The 17194-nt window shown below is 57.5% G+C and overlaps 2 protein-coding genes across 2 annotated transcripts; both read left to right on the top strand.

Annotated features, from left to right (window-relative positions):
- Positions 1–2383: 2383 nt before the first annotated feature.
- On the top strand, positions 2384–3758 carry B0T15DRAFT_565815 (uncharacterized protein; the record flags this gene model as incomplete). Its single annotated transcript, XM_062870676.1, has 2 exons — positions 2384–3391; positions 3721–3758. Exons 1-2 carry the CDS (start codon positions 2617–2619, stop codon positions 3756–3758), a joined length of 813 nt encoding a protein of 270 aa, XP_062724509.1. The 5' UTR covers positions 2384–2616.
- An 899-nt stretch (positions 3759–4657) lies between these two features.
- B0T15DRAFT_117158 (uncharacterized protein) lies at positions 4658–17036 on the top strand. Its single transcript, XM_062861574.1, has 4 exons — positions 4658–4864; positions 4953–5101; positions 5177–16092; positions 16171–17036. Exons 2-4 carry the CDS (start codon positions 5047–5049, stop codon positions 16864–16866), a joined length of 11667 nt encoding a protein of 3888 aa, XP_062724510.1. The 5' UTR covers positions 4658–4864; positions 4953–5046; the 3' UTR covers positions 16867–17036.
- Positions 17037–17194: the final 158 nt, after the last annotated feature.

The following is a 17194-nucleotide window of genomic DNA, read 5'->3' on the forward strand; positions in this document are numbered from 1 at the left end:
CACCAGCCGCGGCGGCACCATATCGTACCGATCCTCCGCCCTCTTCTCCAGCTCCTCCACGCTGACTGTCAGCCTGTCAGGTCTGTCCACGGACTCCACAGCACCACCCCGCCCGGCAGCGGCAGGCCATGTCCTTGTTGACTCTCGTCAGACAGTGACGAGAGCTTGACGGCCCTGTGCGGCTTTGCCGTGGAGAGGAGTCCGTTTTGGAAGGGCGGGGCCGGAGGAGAGCAGGGTGAGGAACTCATCGTTGAGGTGAAGTAGGAGGGAGGTACTATATCCTGTAGTGCTTAAAAGAGCTCTTCTGTTATCCGCTCCTTCGATGTATGTGCACCTTTAGGTACCCTTTTTATTTCGGCGCTGTCTCTGTTAAGCAGTCCTGACGTCTGAACGAATTTCAAGTTCCTAGACTATGAATGCAAGCTTTTTTGTAGTATCTCCTATTTCGCCTGCGTATTGAGATATCATACTCGATGATACGCCGCCAACTGTATTTACCAGGTATAAGGAGAAAGACATCTCAGTTTCACACACCTTAGCCATGGAGTGGCGTAAATTCAAAAGGCGAGGATGCGGAAAAATGTATCGGGCCGGTAGAGGATGAAGTGCCCATCGGCACTCGCTTCCGCTTCAGGCCAAGCGAATTCCCACCACCTGTGAGGGACCGGCTGCTGGTACTGTAGGTACGTAAGGTAGGCTGCGGTTTGGGCGGCGGCCCGCTTGGCATCGTCAGACAAGTGTTGGAGGGCCGGCTGGGCCATGGTCATGCGCGGCGAAGTCGGATACTAGTAGTCATTTACCGCAGCGACGAAGCAGTGCGCTGTATATATGCGTAACTCACTTGACATTTATCCTTTTCCGGGATAGACCAATCTGCACAGTACACATTTCATAGACACATCCACGATCGACGACGATTTAGCCCGAACCCTGCAACGGCTGTAAGGCTGCAGGGCTGAGGGCTGAGAGTGGGGTGATTGGCGGGGCTGTACTGCATGCAACCTTCTGGCGGGGAAGGCACGAAGGATGGTTTCAGGATCCGAGCGTACCTCTTTGGGAAAATGAAGTCCGCATTCCAGTTGAAGGTTCTTGACATTGGATGGATCGCTTGACATACGTATTTACCCGCCTAGCTTGCTCCCTGGATTCAAACTGCCACGATTTGAGTTTGTATTTGAGGATTATACGCAAACCTTCTTGTGGGCAACTCGTGGCACTTCATACATGACACGCTTCTTCACGGATACATCCCGAGGAAAGCGGAAAGGCTTAGCCCTAGTCAGTTTAGCAAGTTACATACTCATCCAATTGGCTCCCCTGCCCAACTTCACACTCCAAAGCTCCACGGGCGCAAGGGTCTCCAGACTCTCCACAGGGACCTCAACTTCCAACTAAACGAGGTGGCCTCGAAGCAGAGTCATCAGCCTTTCTCAGCCGCTCACGCACAACTACCTAGGTTCTCATTCAAAGGAAGGACATAGGCGCTGACTGACTGCCTGGTTTAATTGTAGAGCGATGGAGTTTTCCAACCGCGTCAACCGACGAGATAACTTGCAGCCTTTTAGGAGAACAGCGACTGCTTAATTCCGGCCTGACGCGAGACGTGCTGCTTCTGTTCGTCCCGTTCGCGGGGTCGTTTTGGAAGGACCTGAAAATATGGTCCCCGACTGGGCCTCACGGGCCCGATTTCTGCCAACCAGTCCTTCGGCATCCATAGCCGTGAAATTACGCTGACTTCAGTGGCAGTGGCTCTCTCGTATGAGCTGCCGTGCCGCGTTGGTCGCATCTGAAGTCCACTCCGTCGAGGTCAGACAGTGCAATTCGAATTGGTGCGGCTCGGAAGCGGCGAAGATACCGCTGATGTCAAAGGTCCCAAACACCTGTTAACCTCGGTTGCGTTGCAGAGCGAGTTGTCCTTGACGACCACTAGATCATGTTTGGACGGTCGCCGTCTTGGCAGCCTCGCCTAAGTCACGCCGGAATTTCGAATTCGGTCTCGCAGTCTGAGCTGCTACTGGCCCGGCTGGCCGCCGCCCCCAAGCGGCCTCGAGAGAGCTTGACATGGCTCGCCCCGGCCGTACTCCACCGGTTGAACCGCGACATGAGGGCTCAATCTGATGAGTCTGATGAGCCGTCGGCGACCCAAGACCCACGGAACTGCCCGTCCAAGTGGACTCTGGCAGGGCACCAGTGTGGCACGTCCGTCGCTCGGCTCTGTCCATCAGAGGCGTCTGTGTTTGAAGGCATGTTCCGCAGTAGCCCTGGCCCCTTTCTCTTACTGGCGGCGGCGGCGGCGGGACAAGCTCATGTCCCTACGCCCGTCCCCGATCTAAGGCCACACCCGCCTCCATGGGTGATATAAGGAAACACCGTCGAGCCGGATCCCGAGCTCTCGGATTCCTCACCACTCACTCACTCATCAACCACTCCAGTCCTTCCTTTGAGGCTTTGATATTCTTGTATTGCCTGGTGCAATAACCTTCCTTTTCCCACATTCCTTTCTGTTTACACCGGACTTCGTCGATCGAGTCTGCCATACATTCCTTTTCAGGATACTCTAGTACCGAGTCAGCTCAACGCTTTTTTGAAACCTTCCTTCCAAAAACATCCGTCAAGATGTTCTTCGCTAAGTCCTTCATTGCCGCCGGTGGCCTTGCCGCCGTCGCCCACGGCCACATGCTCCTGCGGGTTCCTGCTCCCTACGAAAACCCGAAGCTTCAGCTCGGGCCCCTGGACCCTAGCGGCAGCAATTACCCGTGCCAGGCTCAGACCGGTGCTACGTTTTCGGGCACGCCGACCGAGATGGCCAAGGGCTCCAAGCAGAAGATGGGCTTCACCGGATCTGCCGTCCACGGCGGCGGCTCTTGCCAGATCTCCCTCACCTACGACAACCCGCCCACCGCCCAGAGCGCCTTCAAGGTCATCCACTCCATCGTGGGTGGCTGCCCTGCCCGCGGCGTCGATGGGAACGCTGGAAACGACCCCAACGCGCAGGCCAAGGACGAGTACGAGTTCACGATCCCTGACGACATCCCTGCCGGCAATGCCACGCTTGCTTGGTCGTGGCTGAACAAGATCGGCAACCGCGAGTTCTACATGAACTGCGCCCCCGTCTCCATCACCGGTGACGGTGGCAGCAAGGATGCCCTGAACGCGCTGCCCGACATGTTTATCGCCAACATTGCCCCTGGCGGAGACTGCAAGACCACCGAGGGTACCGACGTCGAGTTCCCCAACCCGGGCAAGTCGGTCGAGAACAACGGCGGCAAATTGGGCAAGCCCGTCGGCAACTGCGGCGGTGGTGCCGGCTCTGGCTCCGGCTCCGGCTCTGGCTCCGGCTCTGGCGGTGCTGCTAGCACTCCTGCTGCTGGTGCCGCCGCTGCCGCTTCCAGTGCCCCGGCCGTCCGCGGCCGCCGCGCCTCGTGGCGTTAAGCGGCTGCAGCGGTGCAGTCTAATGTTCCGATCTGACCGCAAGGATACCAAGCGGTACCATTCGTTACACACATCCGGCAGGGCTTGCCTCCAATGCATTAACAACAGGGGATCGAGTCACTTTGACTCGGCATGCACTCGTTAACAGGCGCGGCAACTCAGTGGACACATTCGCTTAAAGAGCAGGACAAGAACTTTGACGGAGTCGCTCGCTTTGAACACACAAGGACATTCGCTGACACATTTGTTTGGACAAGGGTTTCGGATAGCGGTGGATTGGCTCTCGAGCTACTAGACGTTCGTTACACCTCAAGATCGAGGGCTAGGGTGGTTGGCGGTGGTGGACAGTCATTCCTTCACAATAAAATCCCACATTCCTTTACAGAAACTTCCTTGAGCGAGTATGTGCGAAAACCCCTGTGGACAAGTGATTGCTTCTCATGGCATGCTCGAGGCCTTCCTTCAATCTCGCTCCTCTGAACAGCAATTATCGCCATGGCTGTCGTAACTTGTGTATTTTGCCCAGCATTGTTCCGTGACCCAACCAGCACGGCGAAGAATGCTCCGTATTACATACGTAGTAGGAACTAGGAACCAGTCATACTGCTAGTTGACGTCGACGTGTTGCCTGCTCGAGGAGACCTGAGAACAACGGCGCGCAACAGGCAAACCCTTATTAGATGTGGTGACCTCCTCCCATCGAGTGAATGAGTCAGGCAGCGTTCAAGTGGGCGACGGTGATTGGGTGGGTAGTTAAAGTGTACTACCTTACGTATGGGAGGATGAGTTGCGGCGGCATAATTGGAGCGTTCGGTGCAGAGGCCAGTAAGTGGATAACGCATTGGACCCAGTTGACCACTGCTTACTGTGTAACTTGCCACCCTCGTTCTGGAGCAACCGAGCAACCTTTGAGAGAGTTGTTCGTGATATCCGACCCTAATAACTCGAGGTTCTGTAGGGAGTAGCTGTTGGTGGTTCGTAGTTGATCCACGCGGAGCCTCAATACCAAGGTACTTTAGGTAGGTGGCACTGATAAGATAAGATGGGGCGTGGTCTCTCAGACTGTGGGGGTGTGTGCCAAGCAAAGACAGGGATGCCTCCAATCAAATGAGCCTAATGTGCCCCACTCTGAGGGAATAAAGATGTTGCGCCCCCTAGCGCACTCTGATTTCGCGGCCGCATCGCCCAGCTTCGCGGTTCTCGGGAATTTTCCCATCGCGTAGCATGGAGCGGTAGCCTCGACTCGTACGGATTACAGTGATGCTGTCTTCCCATCCAACACACCCTTCTTTTAGTTAGCCGTGGACGAAGCTCTCCCTCTTTCTCAAACGGATTTCAACTGTCAATGCAAGGATATTTTTTGCGACTTCCCGGTCTCTGCGCGAACCAACTTAATGAAGTAATCGATCATAGAGGCGTGCATGTGGGATAGGTACTTCGCTTCTCATACTTCACCCTCAGATCTGGAGTGATACCTCTTGCGCAAAGGCAACATTCCGACAGCTAACCGCCCCCGAAAGAACCCGCCGCATCCCGACCTGACGATTCTGTTTCTGAAATATCGGTTGCGGCCAGCGAGGCTGTCGCCCTGCACCCGCTAGGGTGGCCGCAGCCATGGCGAGCAGTCTCATTGAGGATGCGATCAGGAAGCTGAGCGTTCCCGACTTTGGTACGCTGACTTCTACTCATGCGCTCCACGCGCTGTAAGCCCTGTTTCTGTACTAACTATTAGTCTCTCCCGCAGAGCTCCGACTGAAGGTCGAGGCAGCAGCAGCGCTGCGCGACAGTCTCGACCATTACACCTCTGGCGCCGGCTACCCGATCTTCCTGAAGCGAGTAATGCCTACATTCATCAACATACTCCGCCAGCCATGTGTTTTTCAAACCGCCCAACCCGAGCAGATCAACGCGCAGAAGCTGCGGAACTGCGTGCTCGAGATCTTTCACCGGCTGCCCACTTCCCAGACCCCTTCCGAGCCGTTCGAGCCATATGCCGAGGAGGTTGTGGACCTACTGATGCATCTCGTCCGTAATGATAACGAGGACAATGCGGTCCTCTGCATCAAGATCATCTCGGACATCATGCGGCACCAGGCGAAGGTCATGGGCAACAAGGTGCAGATATTCCTGACGCTGATTCAGGAGCTGTTTGAGCACCTGGACAAGGTTGTCCGCGAACAGTTGGACAGCACATCCTCGACTGGGCCGCCAGGGCCCCCGTCCACACCGGGAAGCACACAAACCACCTTCCTCCCGCCTCAACAATCCCCAAGGCCAGGGTCGCCCGTCGCCACAGGCGGCGGTGATTTCAATGTCAGCGTCGAGGGTGGGCAGCAGGCCAATCGCACCTTGCTCAGGGGGACGCAGTCGTTCAAGGTGTTGGCCGAGTGTCCCATTGTCGTTGTCTCGCTTTTTCAAGTTCATCGGCAAACTGTCCCGCAAAACATCAAGGCCTTCGTGCCCTTGATTAAGTCGACACTGCTCTGCCAAGCCAAGGCCCAGGACCAGGCGCACAAGGACGCCGCCGCCAGGGGGACGATCCACACAGGAGTGAGCCCCAACATCAAGAATCGAGCCGCCTTTGGGGATTTCATCACCGCCCAGGTGAAGACTATGAGCTTCCTCGCCTACCTGCTCAGGCAGTATTCCAACTACCTTACCGATTTCCTCCCCTCACTCCCGGAGATCACTGTTCGCCTTCTCAAGGACTGCCCGAGGGAAAAGTCCGGGGCACGTAAAGAGCTTTTGGTGGCCATCCGTCACATCATCAACTTCAACTTCAGAAAGATCTTCGTGCCAAAGATTGACGAGCTGTTGGATGAGCGGACTCTGATCGGAGATGGGCTTACGGTTCATGAGAGCATGCGCCCTCTCGCGTACAGCATGTTGGCGGACCTTATCCACCACGTCCGGGAGAGTCTCTCCCCCGAGCAAATCCGCAAGACGGTTCTCGTCTACACTCGGAATCTCCAGGACAACTTTCCGGGGACAAGCTTCCAGACGATGAGTGCTAAGCTACTCCTCAATATGGCCGAGTTCATCGCTCGAATGCCGAACAAGGTCGATGCTCGGCATTATCTCATCATGATCCTCAACGCCATTGGAGATAAATTCGCCGCCATGAACAGGCAATATCCGAATGCCGTCAAGCTCTCTAGGCAGTATGCCCAACAGGCCGAGGAGAACACCCCCGACACATACCTCGCAGATACGGGGAACCCGCCGGAATGGGATGAGGTCGACATCTTCAACGCCATGCCCATCAAGACGACTAACCCTCGTGAACGAGCCGCCGATCCTGTCGTCGAGAACAAGTTTCTTTTCAGGAATCTAATGAATGGGTTGAAGAACACTTTCTACCAGCTGAAGAGCTGCAATATACCAGGCGCGGTGGACCTGACAAGCGCACCTGCGCACTGGACAGATGTTGCCTGCGGATTCACTGCCGAAGAAGTGAAGGTCATCATCAAGCTGTTTCGCGAGGGCGCCTACGTATTCCGATACTACGAAATAGAGAAACCCGCAAGCGAGTCGCCGTACAGCTCGCCGGTCGAGTACATGGCGAACTTCTACATGATCTCGAGTAGCAAAGAGGAGAAGGAGTTATTGGAGACGTTTGCAACCGTCTTCCACTGTATCGACCCTGCCACATTCCACGAGGTGTTCCAGCAGGAGATCCCACGACTCTACGAAATGATCCACGAGCACACAGCCCTTCTCCACATCCCCCAATTTTTCCTTGCCAGCGAGGCGACGTCGCCCAGTTTCTGCGGCATGCTGCTGCGCTTCTTGATGGAGCGCATTGAGGACGTGGGCTCCGCCGACGTGAAGAAGTCGGCCATCCTGCTTCGGCTCTTCAAGCTGGCCTTCATGGCTGTCACGCTTTTCGCGTCTCAGAACGAGCAGGTGCTTCTGCCGCACGTCGTCGACATCGTGACCAAGTCGATCGAGCTGTCTACCAAGGCCGAGGAGCCCATGAACTACTTCCTGCTGCTGAGGGCTCTATTCCGGAGCATCGGCGGCGGCAAGTTCGAGCATCTGTACAAGCAGATCCTTCCCCTCTTGGAGATGCTGCTCGATGTGCTCAACAACCTCCTCTTGGCCGCCCGCAAGCCTGCCGAGCGGGATCTCTATGTCGAACTGTGTCTGACGGTGCCAGCTCGGCTGAGTAATCTCCTGCCTCATCTCAGCTTCCTCATGCGTCCACTGGTTGTGGCGCTGCGTGCGAACACCGACCTGGTTGGCCAGGGCCTTCGGACCCTCGAACTATGCGTTGACAATCTTACCGCAGATTATCTGGACCCCATCATGGCGCCAGTCATTGACGAACTCATGACGGCTCTTTTTGATCATCTGAAGCCACATCCGTACAGCCATTTCCACGCTCACACCACCGTCAGGATTCTCGGAAAGCTCGGCGGTCGGAACCGGAAGTTCATGACGGATGCTCTGCCTGTCACCTTCCAGCAATATGTCGATGACCGGGCGAGCTTCGATGTCCGGCTCATTGGGTCAAAGCATGAGAGGGCTTTTCCCGCACACCTGGGCATCGAACTTGCCATCCGGAAGCTGATGGAAGTGCCCAAGCCAGTCAAAGGACCACAGCCGCCGCCATCGAAGCAATACGATCCCTACTACAAGAGGCAAGCCTTGAACCTCATCATTGCGCAGGTCAAGTTGCGTGTCGGCTTTGACAACCTGCCGGATGATCTCCCCCGCCTTGTCCGCCTCCAGGTGCAGGATCTGGTTGCTCGTAATAAGGACGTGGACACATCTGCCTTCGAGAACCATGACCGAGAGCGGTCCATCGTCAAGAAGAACGAAGAGGAGAACCTGCTGAAGCGCTTAATCAAAGCGCTCATGTTTGCCCAGTCGATGCCCGATTTCAAGGCGGAAGTGGATGCTTTGCTCCTGAACCTCGCTCGGCACTTTACCATCATCGAAGTCGGGCGAGCATTGATCGACATGAAGAGAGCCTTCAGCCCGTTCGACACACAGTCCGGTGAAGGGCCACTCTTCGTCGACAGCAGGGTCCTCTCTGACGCCATTCTGGAGTCTCTGGCCTCCGAGAACCCGGATATCCGGGACGCAGCCGAGCGGCTCATCAGAGAGATGTACAACTCGGCCGTCACCATCTTTGGGTCTCCCACCCAGGTCGCCCGCCTGACCTTCTTCAACAGCCTGGCTTCTACCTTCTGCCACGGCTGCTACGAAGAGGAGTGGTTCACCAAAACGGGTGGGACGCTGGGAATCAAGGCTCTGCTCACAGACGTTGACCTTGGAGACCTCTGGGTAGCCTCGAAGCAGATCGAGTTCGTCCGTGCGCTCATGTATGTGATCAAGGACATGCCACAAGACCTTCCTGAAAAGACTAGGAGATCGGCACAGGTCACTCTTGAAATCCTCCTGACGAGACTCACGAAGAACATCAAGAAGGAGGACTGCCTACCGGCTCCGCCTCCGGCACCGGGCCAACCGCCTCAGCCGCCGCCTAAACACTCTCGGATTGCCCAGATCGTCATGATGCTCAACGGAGAGCTTTCGCATATGAACCGACATGTTCGAGATACGGCAAGAAGATCCCTCGAGCTGATTGCCAAGGCGGCCGGAACCGAGGTCTGGGAGCTCCTCGAGCCTCATCGCAAGCACATCCTGCAGCCCATCTACGCCAAACCGTTGCGAGCTTTGCCGTTTGCCATCCAGATTGGGTTTATCGATGCTGTCACCTACTACATGTCCTTGAAGCGCGACTTCGTCCCTTGGGACGAGAACCTCCTCCGCCTGCTTCTGGAGTCGCTGGCCCTGGCCGACGCAAGCGACGAGTCTCTCGCAGGCAAGACGCTGGAGTTCAGGACGCACGACTTCATCGTCAATCTTCGCGTCTCGTGCATCAGGATCCTCAGCACTGCGATGGCGTACGACGAGTTTGGAAGCGTTGTCAACCAACCCACGAGGATGAGAGTCGTGGCTGTCTTCTTCAAAATCCTTTACTCCGACTCTCAGCCAACGATCGAAGCGGCCAACGACGCGTTGCGGCAGGTCCTGCAGCATACTAGTAAACTGCCTAAGGAACTGCTGCAGTCCGGTCTGCGCCCGGTGCTTCAGAGTCTGCAGGACCCCAAGCGCTTGACAGTCTCAAGCCTGGACAACCTTGGCCGTCTGCTGCGGCTCTTGACGACGTACTTTAAGGTAGAGATCGGGGCTCGCCTTCTTGAGCATATTCAAACGATTGCCGAGCCGAGCTTCCTCCAGCAGGTTTCATTCACCTTCTTCGAGCAGCACAACTCGATGAAGGTGATTGCAGCCATCTTCAACATCTTTCACCTTTTGCCCGAAGCCGCCAAGCAGTTTAAGGAGCGGGTGATCGATAACGTCCTGGAGCTCGAGGAGAAACTGCGAAGGACTCACCACAGCCCATTCCGCTTGCCCCTGTACAAGTACCTCAACAAGTACCCCTCCGACGTCTGGGCCTTCATGTTGGGCAAGTTGGAAGAGTTGAGATACGGCCGGCTCCTGTCGCAGGTGCTGCGGCATCCGGACAGTCAAGTGCTCCGAGACTACGGTGCGGCAAACGTCGAGTTGATTATCAAGACGTGCAACAACATCATCGGCCAGGGCAAGGAGACCAAGTACAACGCGATGATCAACACGGTTAACATGCTGGACGCGCTCTGCCAGTTTCCCAACACGTTATCGTGGCTGGATAACAAGGAGCATATTGACTGGTTGAAGCAGGTTGGGAAGGAGCTCGAGCGCAACCTGAAGATGAACACTCTGGCGCCAAACCTCCGGCTGCCGGCAGATCAAGCCTCTGAGCAGCTGATGACCATCCTTACCAAGGCACTGGCGAGGAATCCCAAGGATCTGGAGCCGCTCTTCAGTCTCATCGAGTCCATCACCGCGGAGGACTTCCGCGAGACGCAGGCGGTCCTCACCTACGTCTACAAACATATCATCTGCAGCGACTCCATCGAGTTTTGGAGGACCGTTGTCCTCCGCTGCCTCGAGATTTACGCCGGGAGGAGTGCGTCACAGCGGACCAAATGGTATCTGCTTCACAACATCGTCAACCCCATCATCGCCATGGATGTGATGCGCCACTGGAACCGCGGCGAGTACAACAGAGGCCAGCGGTTCCTTGACAAGACGGTGATCGACTCGATCAACACAAAGATCTGGAAGGTCAACCTCCCCGATACACAGGAAGACCTCCTGCAGCCGCGTATCGACCACACGCGCATGGAGGTGCTTCAGCTCTCGGCCATGCTCGTCAAGTATCACCACCCCATCCTCCAAGACGCTCGCAAGGACTTCATCAAGTTCGGCTGGACCTATATCCGGCTGGACGACGTCATCAACAAGCATGCGGCGTATGTTGTGATAGGGTACTTTATCGCGCACTACGAGACCCCGGCCAAGATCGTGACCCAGATCTACTTCTCGCTGCTGAAAACCAACCAGAACGAGGGCCGAGTGCTCGTGACCCAGGCCCTGGAACTGATGGCCCCGGTGATGCCTAAGAGGTGTAACACGCCCCTGACTGACCGGAACCCCGTCTGGGCTGTCGCGCCGCGCCGTATCCTGGCCGAGGAGAGCCAGAACGTGCAGCAGATGACGTGCATCTTCCAGTTTCTCGTGCGGCATCCCGATTTGTTCTACCACACTCGAGACAAGTTCGCCATGTTGATCATCCAGTGCCTCCGCAAAGTGGCCTCGCCGCCCAACCCGTCCAACGAAAGTAGGAAGCTCGCGCTCAACATGATGTGGCTGATCTGGCAGTGGGAGGAGCGGCGGGTGGAGGGCAGGACGAGCGAAGCCATCCGCGCCGCCTCGGAATCGCCCAACACCAGGAAACGGAAGCTGGAGGAGCCTCAGTCCGCTTCGCCTTCTGCTTCGCGGCAACCGGAGAAGACGGAGTTCCAGATCCCTGCCATGGGCCGCCATAAGATGGTTAAGTACTTGGTTGAGTTCATCGCGCAGCTGAGCGAACGGTACCCGCTTCCCTCGGCGAAGCCACGCGATCCGGCGGCACCGGCACTGCCCTCACCGCACACGAAGCTCTGCGAGAAGGCCATGACGCTGCTGTACAATCTCCTCCAGCCGCAGTACTGGGGTGACCTGGATGTGGATCTGTTCCCCAACGTTACCGACGTGGTCCTGGCGAGCGAGAAGTCGGCGTCTCTGCTCACAGCCGATCCATTGGACACGGACAAGTACGATGACAAGTTCATCACCAACATCATCAACACTCTGCAGGTTGTCCGCATCATCCTCAACTTCAAGTCGGACGAATGGATCATCAAGAACATGGCCCACATCCAAAAGATCCTGGAGAAGTGTCTGAAGTCGGAGAACCCCGAGATCCAGGACTGCCTCCACATGGCCGATAGGAAATACGACGGAGGTCGTGACATCAAGCCCATCGTTAAGCGCATTCTAGATGCCGTTCCGGAGGACGTCCCGATGGAAGATGCGGACGCTGATGCGGAGTCTGAAACGCAGACCTCGGAGATCATCGCATTCTTCTCCGGCATTGCTACCGAGAGCATGGCTGCTTCGAACTACGTGTCCGGCATGAACATCTTGTGGTCGCTTGGGCATCGCAAGCCGTCCACCATTGACCAGCACGTACCGGCCATCATGAAGTCGCTGCACACGAAGCTGGCCCGGGACCACGTCTCCCACTATGCCGCATTGGCCCACCAGGCCAGCGGCATCCGGCCGCAGCAGCAGCAGCAGGACCCGAATGCGCCGACCGAGATGAACGCATACGACCTCGAGGTGCAGACAGGCTTGATCCTCAAGGCCATCGAGGTCACAGCGATGCGGATGGAGATTCTGGGCGACAACAGGCGGCCGTTCCTCAGCGTCCTGGCAACCATCGTGGAGAAGTCCCTGCACATGGATCTCTGCGAGAAGATCCTTCAGATGGTCGAGGGCTGGGTCTTTCGCTCCGAAGGCACGTGGCCGACGCTCAAGGAGAAAACAGCTGTGCTGCACAAGATGATCTCGTTCGAGCATCGCCAGGATCCAACGATGCTGATGAAGTTTCTCGACCTCGTCCTCCGCATCTACGAGGACCCCAAGATCATGCGCACGGAGCTGACAGTGCGTATGGAGCACGCCTTCCTGATCGGAACGAGGGCCCAGGACGTCGAGATGCGCAACAGGTTCATGTCCATCTTCGACAAGTGCCTTTCCAAGACAGCGAGCGCCCGGCTCGCGTATGTCATTCTCTCGCAGAACTGGGATACCTTGGCAGACTCGTACTGGCTGGCGCAGGCTTCGCAGCTTCTCCTGGGCGGCGTGGACATGAACCCCGCCATCCAGCTTCATCATGACGACTTCCGGACTCCGCAGGTGTCGCAGTTGTTCGGCATCTACTCCAAGGACACGCGAGAGCCCGGCAACATGAGCGACGACAAATACGAGGCCTTCATGGCGAACCATCGCCGCTTCGTTGCGGAGCTTGGCGATGTCAGGGTGCGCGACGTTCTTGAACCACTGGCGCAGCTGCAGCATATCGACGCCAAGTTTGCCGATGAACTCTGGGTCACCCTCTTCCCGATCTTCTGGGCGGCTGTGGCCAAGGAGGACCGACCGGATCTCGAGCGCGGCCTGGTAGCGCTGCTCACCAAGGACTACCACTCGCGCCAGATGGACAAGCGTCCCAACGTTGTCCAATCCCTCATGACCGGGGTCGTGAAGACGTGGCCGGCCTGCAAGATCCCGCCGCACGTCCTCAAGTTCGAAGCCAAGACGTACGATGCCTGGTACACGGCGCTCTACCAGTTGGAGAACGCGGCTCTCCGGCCCGAGATCGACTCCCCGGCTGTGCGGGAAAGCAACCTGGATGCCTTGGTGGATCTCTACTCCTCCCTCGGCGAGGATGACTTGTTTTACGGGACATGGCGCCGTCGTTGCCAGTTTGTGGAGACGAATGCCGCCCTGAGCTACGAGCAGCATGGCATGTGGGAGAAGGCGCAGCGCATGTACGAGACGGCGCAGATCAAGGCCAGGACCGGCGTCATCCCCTTCTCGGAGTCAGAGTACATGCTCTGGGAGGACCACTGGGTGCTCTGCGCCCAGAAGCTGCAGCAATGGGAGGTCCTGCAGGACTTCGCCAAGCATGAGAATTTCCAGGACTTGCTCCTGGAGTGCGCGTGGAGGAATCCCGAGTACTGGCAGAACCAGGAGAACCGCGACCAGCTGGATACCCTCATCAAGGGCGTCATGGACGCGCCCACGCCCAGGCGATCGTTCCTCCAGGCCTTCATGTCGCTTCTGAAGCTGCACAACAAGCAGGAGAGCATGCAAGACTTCAATCGGGTGGTTGACGAGGCGATCCAGCTGTCCATTCGGAAGTGGCATCAGCTCCCGAAGCGGCTTACCGCGGCCCACATTCCGGTCCTCCAGAATTTCCAGCAGCTCATTGAGCTCCACGACGCGAGCGTCATCTGCCAGAGCCTTGCCGGTACGAACGCCAATAACCTTGACGTGAAGTCCGGGGAGCTTAAGCTGCTGCTTAATTCCTGGAGGGATAGGCTTCCGAACACGTGGGACGACGTCGTGGCATGGCAGGATATGGTGACGTGGAGGCAGCACATCTTTGGTCTCATCAATGGGACGTACCTGCAGCTGCTGCCGCAGCAAGCCCAGGCCACGGGAGGTGCTTCGTTTGCGTACCGGGGGTACCACGAGACGGCGTGGATCATCAATCGTTTCGCACATGTCGCGAGAAAGCACAACCTCCCGGACGTCTGCATCAGCCAGCTCAGCCGGATATACACGCTCCCAAACATAGAGATCCAGGAGGCCTTCCTGAAGCTGAGAGAGCAGGCCAAATGCCACTACCAGAACCCGGAAGAACTGTCGAGCGGGCTGGATGTGATTAACAACACGAATCTCAACTACTTCAGCGCGCCGCAGAAGGCCGAGTTCTACACCTTGAAGGGCATGTTTCTGGAGAAGCTGGGCCAGAAGGAACAGGCGGACGCCGCATTTGGCATGGCTCTCTACTTCGATATCACCGCGGCCAAGGCGTGGGCCGAGTGGGGCTACTTCAACGACAGGAAGTTCAAGGAGAATCCAAGCGACGCCGTGGCGGCGAGGCAGGCGCTCACAAGCTACTTGCAGGCTGCGTCGAGCTACAAGAACCACAAGTCGCGGAAGCTGATTGCGCGAATTCTGTGGCTGTTGAGCATCGATGATGCGAACGGCACCATCGCGGCAGGGTTCGACGACTTCAAGGGCGAGATCTTTGTCTGGTGGTGGATCACCTACATCCCGCAGCTCCTCGTCGGTCTCTCGTACAAGGAGGCGCCGCGAGCGCAGACCATCCTGCTTAAGATTGCCAAGACATACCCGCAGGCGCTGTATTTCCACCTCCGGACCAGCCGAGAAGACATGCTCGCCATGAAGAAGACCCAGGAGGCGAAGGAGCGGGCGAAGCGCAGCCAAGCTAACAGTGCGGCCAGCAACAAGCCAAGCGCGTCTCCCCAACTCACTAAGAAAGAGCCAGGGGCTGACGGCGATGGCTCTCGTCCGGCAACGGCGGGCGGTGAGGCAAGCGGGCAACAAGCAGCGAAGTCCGAGTCGAAGGCCGAGGCAGACAATACTAATAATGCGAACGCGCCGGCGGCGGCAGCAGCAGCAGCAGCAGCGCAGACGAACACGCCCAATCCTAATCCCAATCCCAATCCCAATCCCTCGGCGCAAGGCGAGCAGACGGGCAGCGGGCAGAAGAAAGCGCCGTGGGAGCTGACGGAGGAGATTATGAGCGTCCTCAAGACGGCATTCCCCTTGCTGGCGCTCTCCATGGAGACCATGGTGGACCAGATCTCGAAGCACTTCAAGTGTCCGCCAGACGAAGACGCCTACCGGTTGATCGTGGCGCTGCTCAACGATGCGCTGGCCTACGTCAGCCGCATGCCGCAATCGTATGCCAAGGATGTCAAGTTGCCCGCAGCCACGGAGAGCAACATCACACGCTTCGCCGAGACCATCTTGCCAAGCCATATCCGGCCCAGCTTCGAGGCCGACTTCGTCAAGGTCAAGCCGACGATGTATGAGTACATCCACAACCTGCGCAGGTGGCGCGACAAGTTCGAGCAGAAGCTGGATCGGCGGTTGTCGCCGGTGCCGCTCGAGAGCTTTGCGCACTACTCGCCGCACCTCAGCGAGTTCCGGTACCAGAAGTTCGACGAGGTCGAGATCCCCGGCCAGTACCTGCAGCACAAGGACAAGAACCAGGACTTCGTCCGCATCGACAGGTTCCTGCCCAACGTCGACCTGGTGCGCTCCTCTGGGGTGTCGCACCGGCGGCTCAAGATCCGCGGCCACGACGGCAGCGTCCATGCCTTTGCGATTCAGCACCCCGCAACACGGCATTGCCGACGCGAGGAGAGGGCGGTGCAGCTGTTCCGGCAGCTCAACCAGTCGCTGATCAGCAAGAAGGAGAGCCGCAGGCGGGATCTGCAGTTCACGCTGCCGCTGATGGTGCCTCTCGCTCCTCATTTCCGGATGGTGCAGGAGGATACGTCATACATCCCGCTGCAGAACGTCTACGAGGACCACTGCCGGCGGCACGGCATGTCCAAGGACGAGCCGGTGCTGTACACGATGGAGAAGCTGCGGGGGTTGATGGATACCAAAGGACCGGTAAGTCTTAGGTCACACGTTGTCCAAACCAATATTCAAGGGATTGCGCCGCTAACCAACCATGACCTGTTGTTGCAGCAGAAGCCGCAGGAACACGCAGTCACGGCGCGGCTCGAGGTGCTGCGGGCGATCCAGGAGAAGTACGTGGACCATACCGTTGCGCTGGAGTACTTCCAGGGGGCCTTCCCGGACTTTGCCGAGTTCTGGCTCTTCAGACGGCGCTTCTCGTACCAGCTGGCGGCGCTGACCTTCATGACGTACGTGCTGCACATCGACAAGCGGTACCCGCACAAGATCCATATCGCGCGCGGATCGGGCAACATCTGGGGCTCGGACCTCATGTCGGCCATGGCGACCAACCGGCCCTTCTTCCACAACCAGGAGCCCGTACCCTTCCGGCTCACGCCCAACTTGCAGACACTCATGGGTCCGCTGGCGACCGAGGGCATCTTCGGGTCCTCCGTCATGGCCATCGCGCGCTGCCTGACGGAGCCGGAGCCGCAGCAGCTCGAGCACGCGCTCACGCTGTTTGTGCGCGACGAGATGATGAACTGGTTCACCAACCTGCACCGGTCCGTGGGCACCCTGAGCGAGAACCAGCTTCGCGAGACGGTCCAGGCCAACAGCGACATGATCGTGAAGAAGGCGGTGGCGCTCGCCCAGGCCCCTGCGGGCAACCTGCCGGCGCACCAGACGGTTATTGACCTCATTGCTAAGGCCGTGAATCCCATGAACCTGGCCATGTGTGATTCGTTGTGGATGCCCTATCTCTGAGGATGAGCCCGAGTCGGCAAGTGGTGGAGGGTTGGGTGGGTCTGTTTTTGGTTGCTGAACGGAGTGGGAGTTGAGTGGAGTGATGGAGAGGGAAGGGAAAGGGGAGGAGAAGAGAGGAGAGGGGGTGATCTGCCTTGCTTTGGTTTGCTTGGGCCTGGGATGGAGGAGTTACTTGGGGCTGATGTTTTAAGAATGGTATTACTGGGATTCTCTATTGTCGGCGCATCTGTGTACTGGGTGGGCTATCTTGCTGGTGATGTGACAGGGCGTAGGAAAAGGGGTGTTGGGAGGCTGGATCGGGGTTATGGAGGCGTTACTGTGCTGTGAG

Source organism: Chaetomium strumarium (assembly GCF_033439665.1).
Source record: "Chaetomium strumarium strain CBS 333.67 chromosome Unknown B0T15scaffold_2, whole genome shotgun sequence".
Taxonomy (NCBI): Eukaryota; Fungi; Ascomycota; class Sordariomycetes; order Sordariales; family Chaetomiaceae; genus Chaetomium; species Chaetomium strumarium.

Bases quoted from the DNA above. Each gene is read 5' to 3' on its own strand.
- B0T15DRAFT_117158 (XM_062861574.1), top strand. From the start codon at position 5,047: ATGGCGAGCAGTCTCATTGAGGATGCGATCAGGAAGCTGAGCGTTCCC. The intron at 5,102-5,176 runs GTACGCTGACTT...TCTCTCCCGCAG, and splicing joins GCTGAGCGTTCCCGACTTTG to AGCTCCGACTGAAGGTCGAG. The intron at 16,093-16,170 runs GTAAGTCTTAGG...CTGTTGTTGCAG, and splicing joins TGATGGATACCAAAGGACCG to CAGAAGCCGCAGGAACACGC.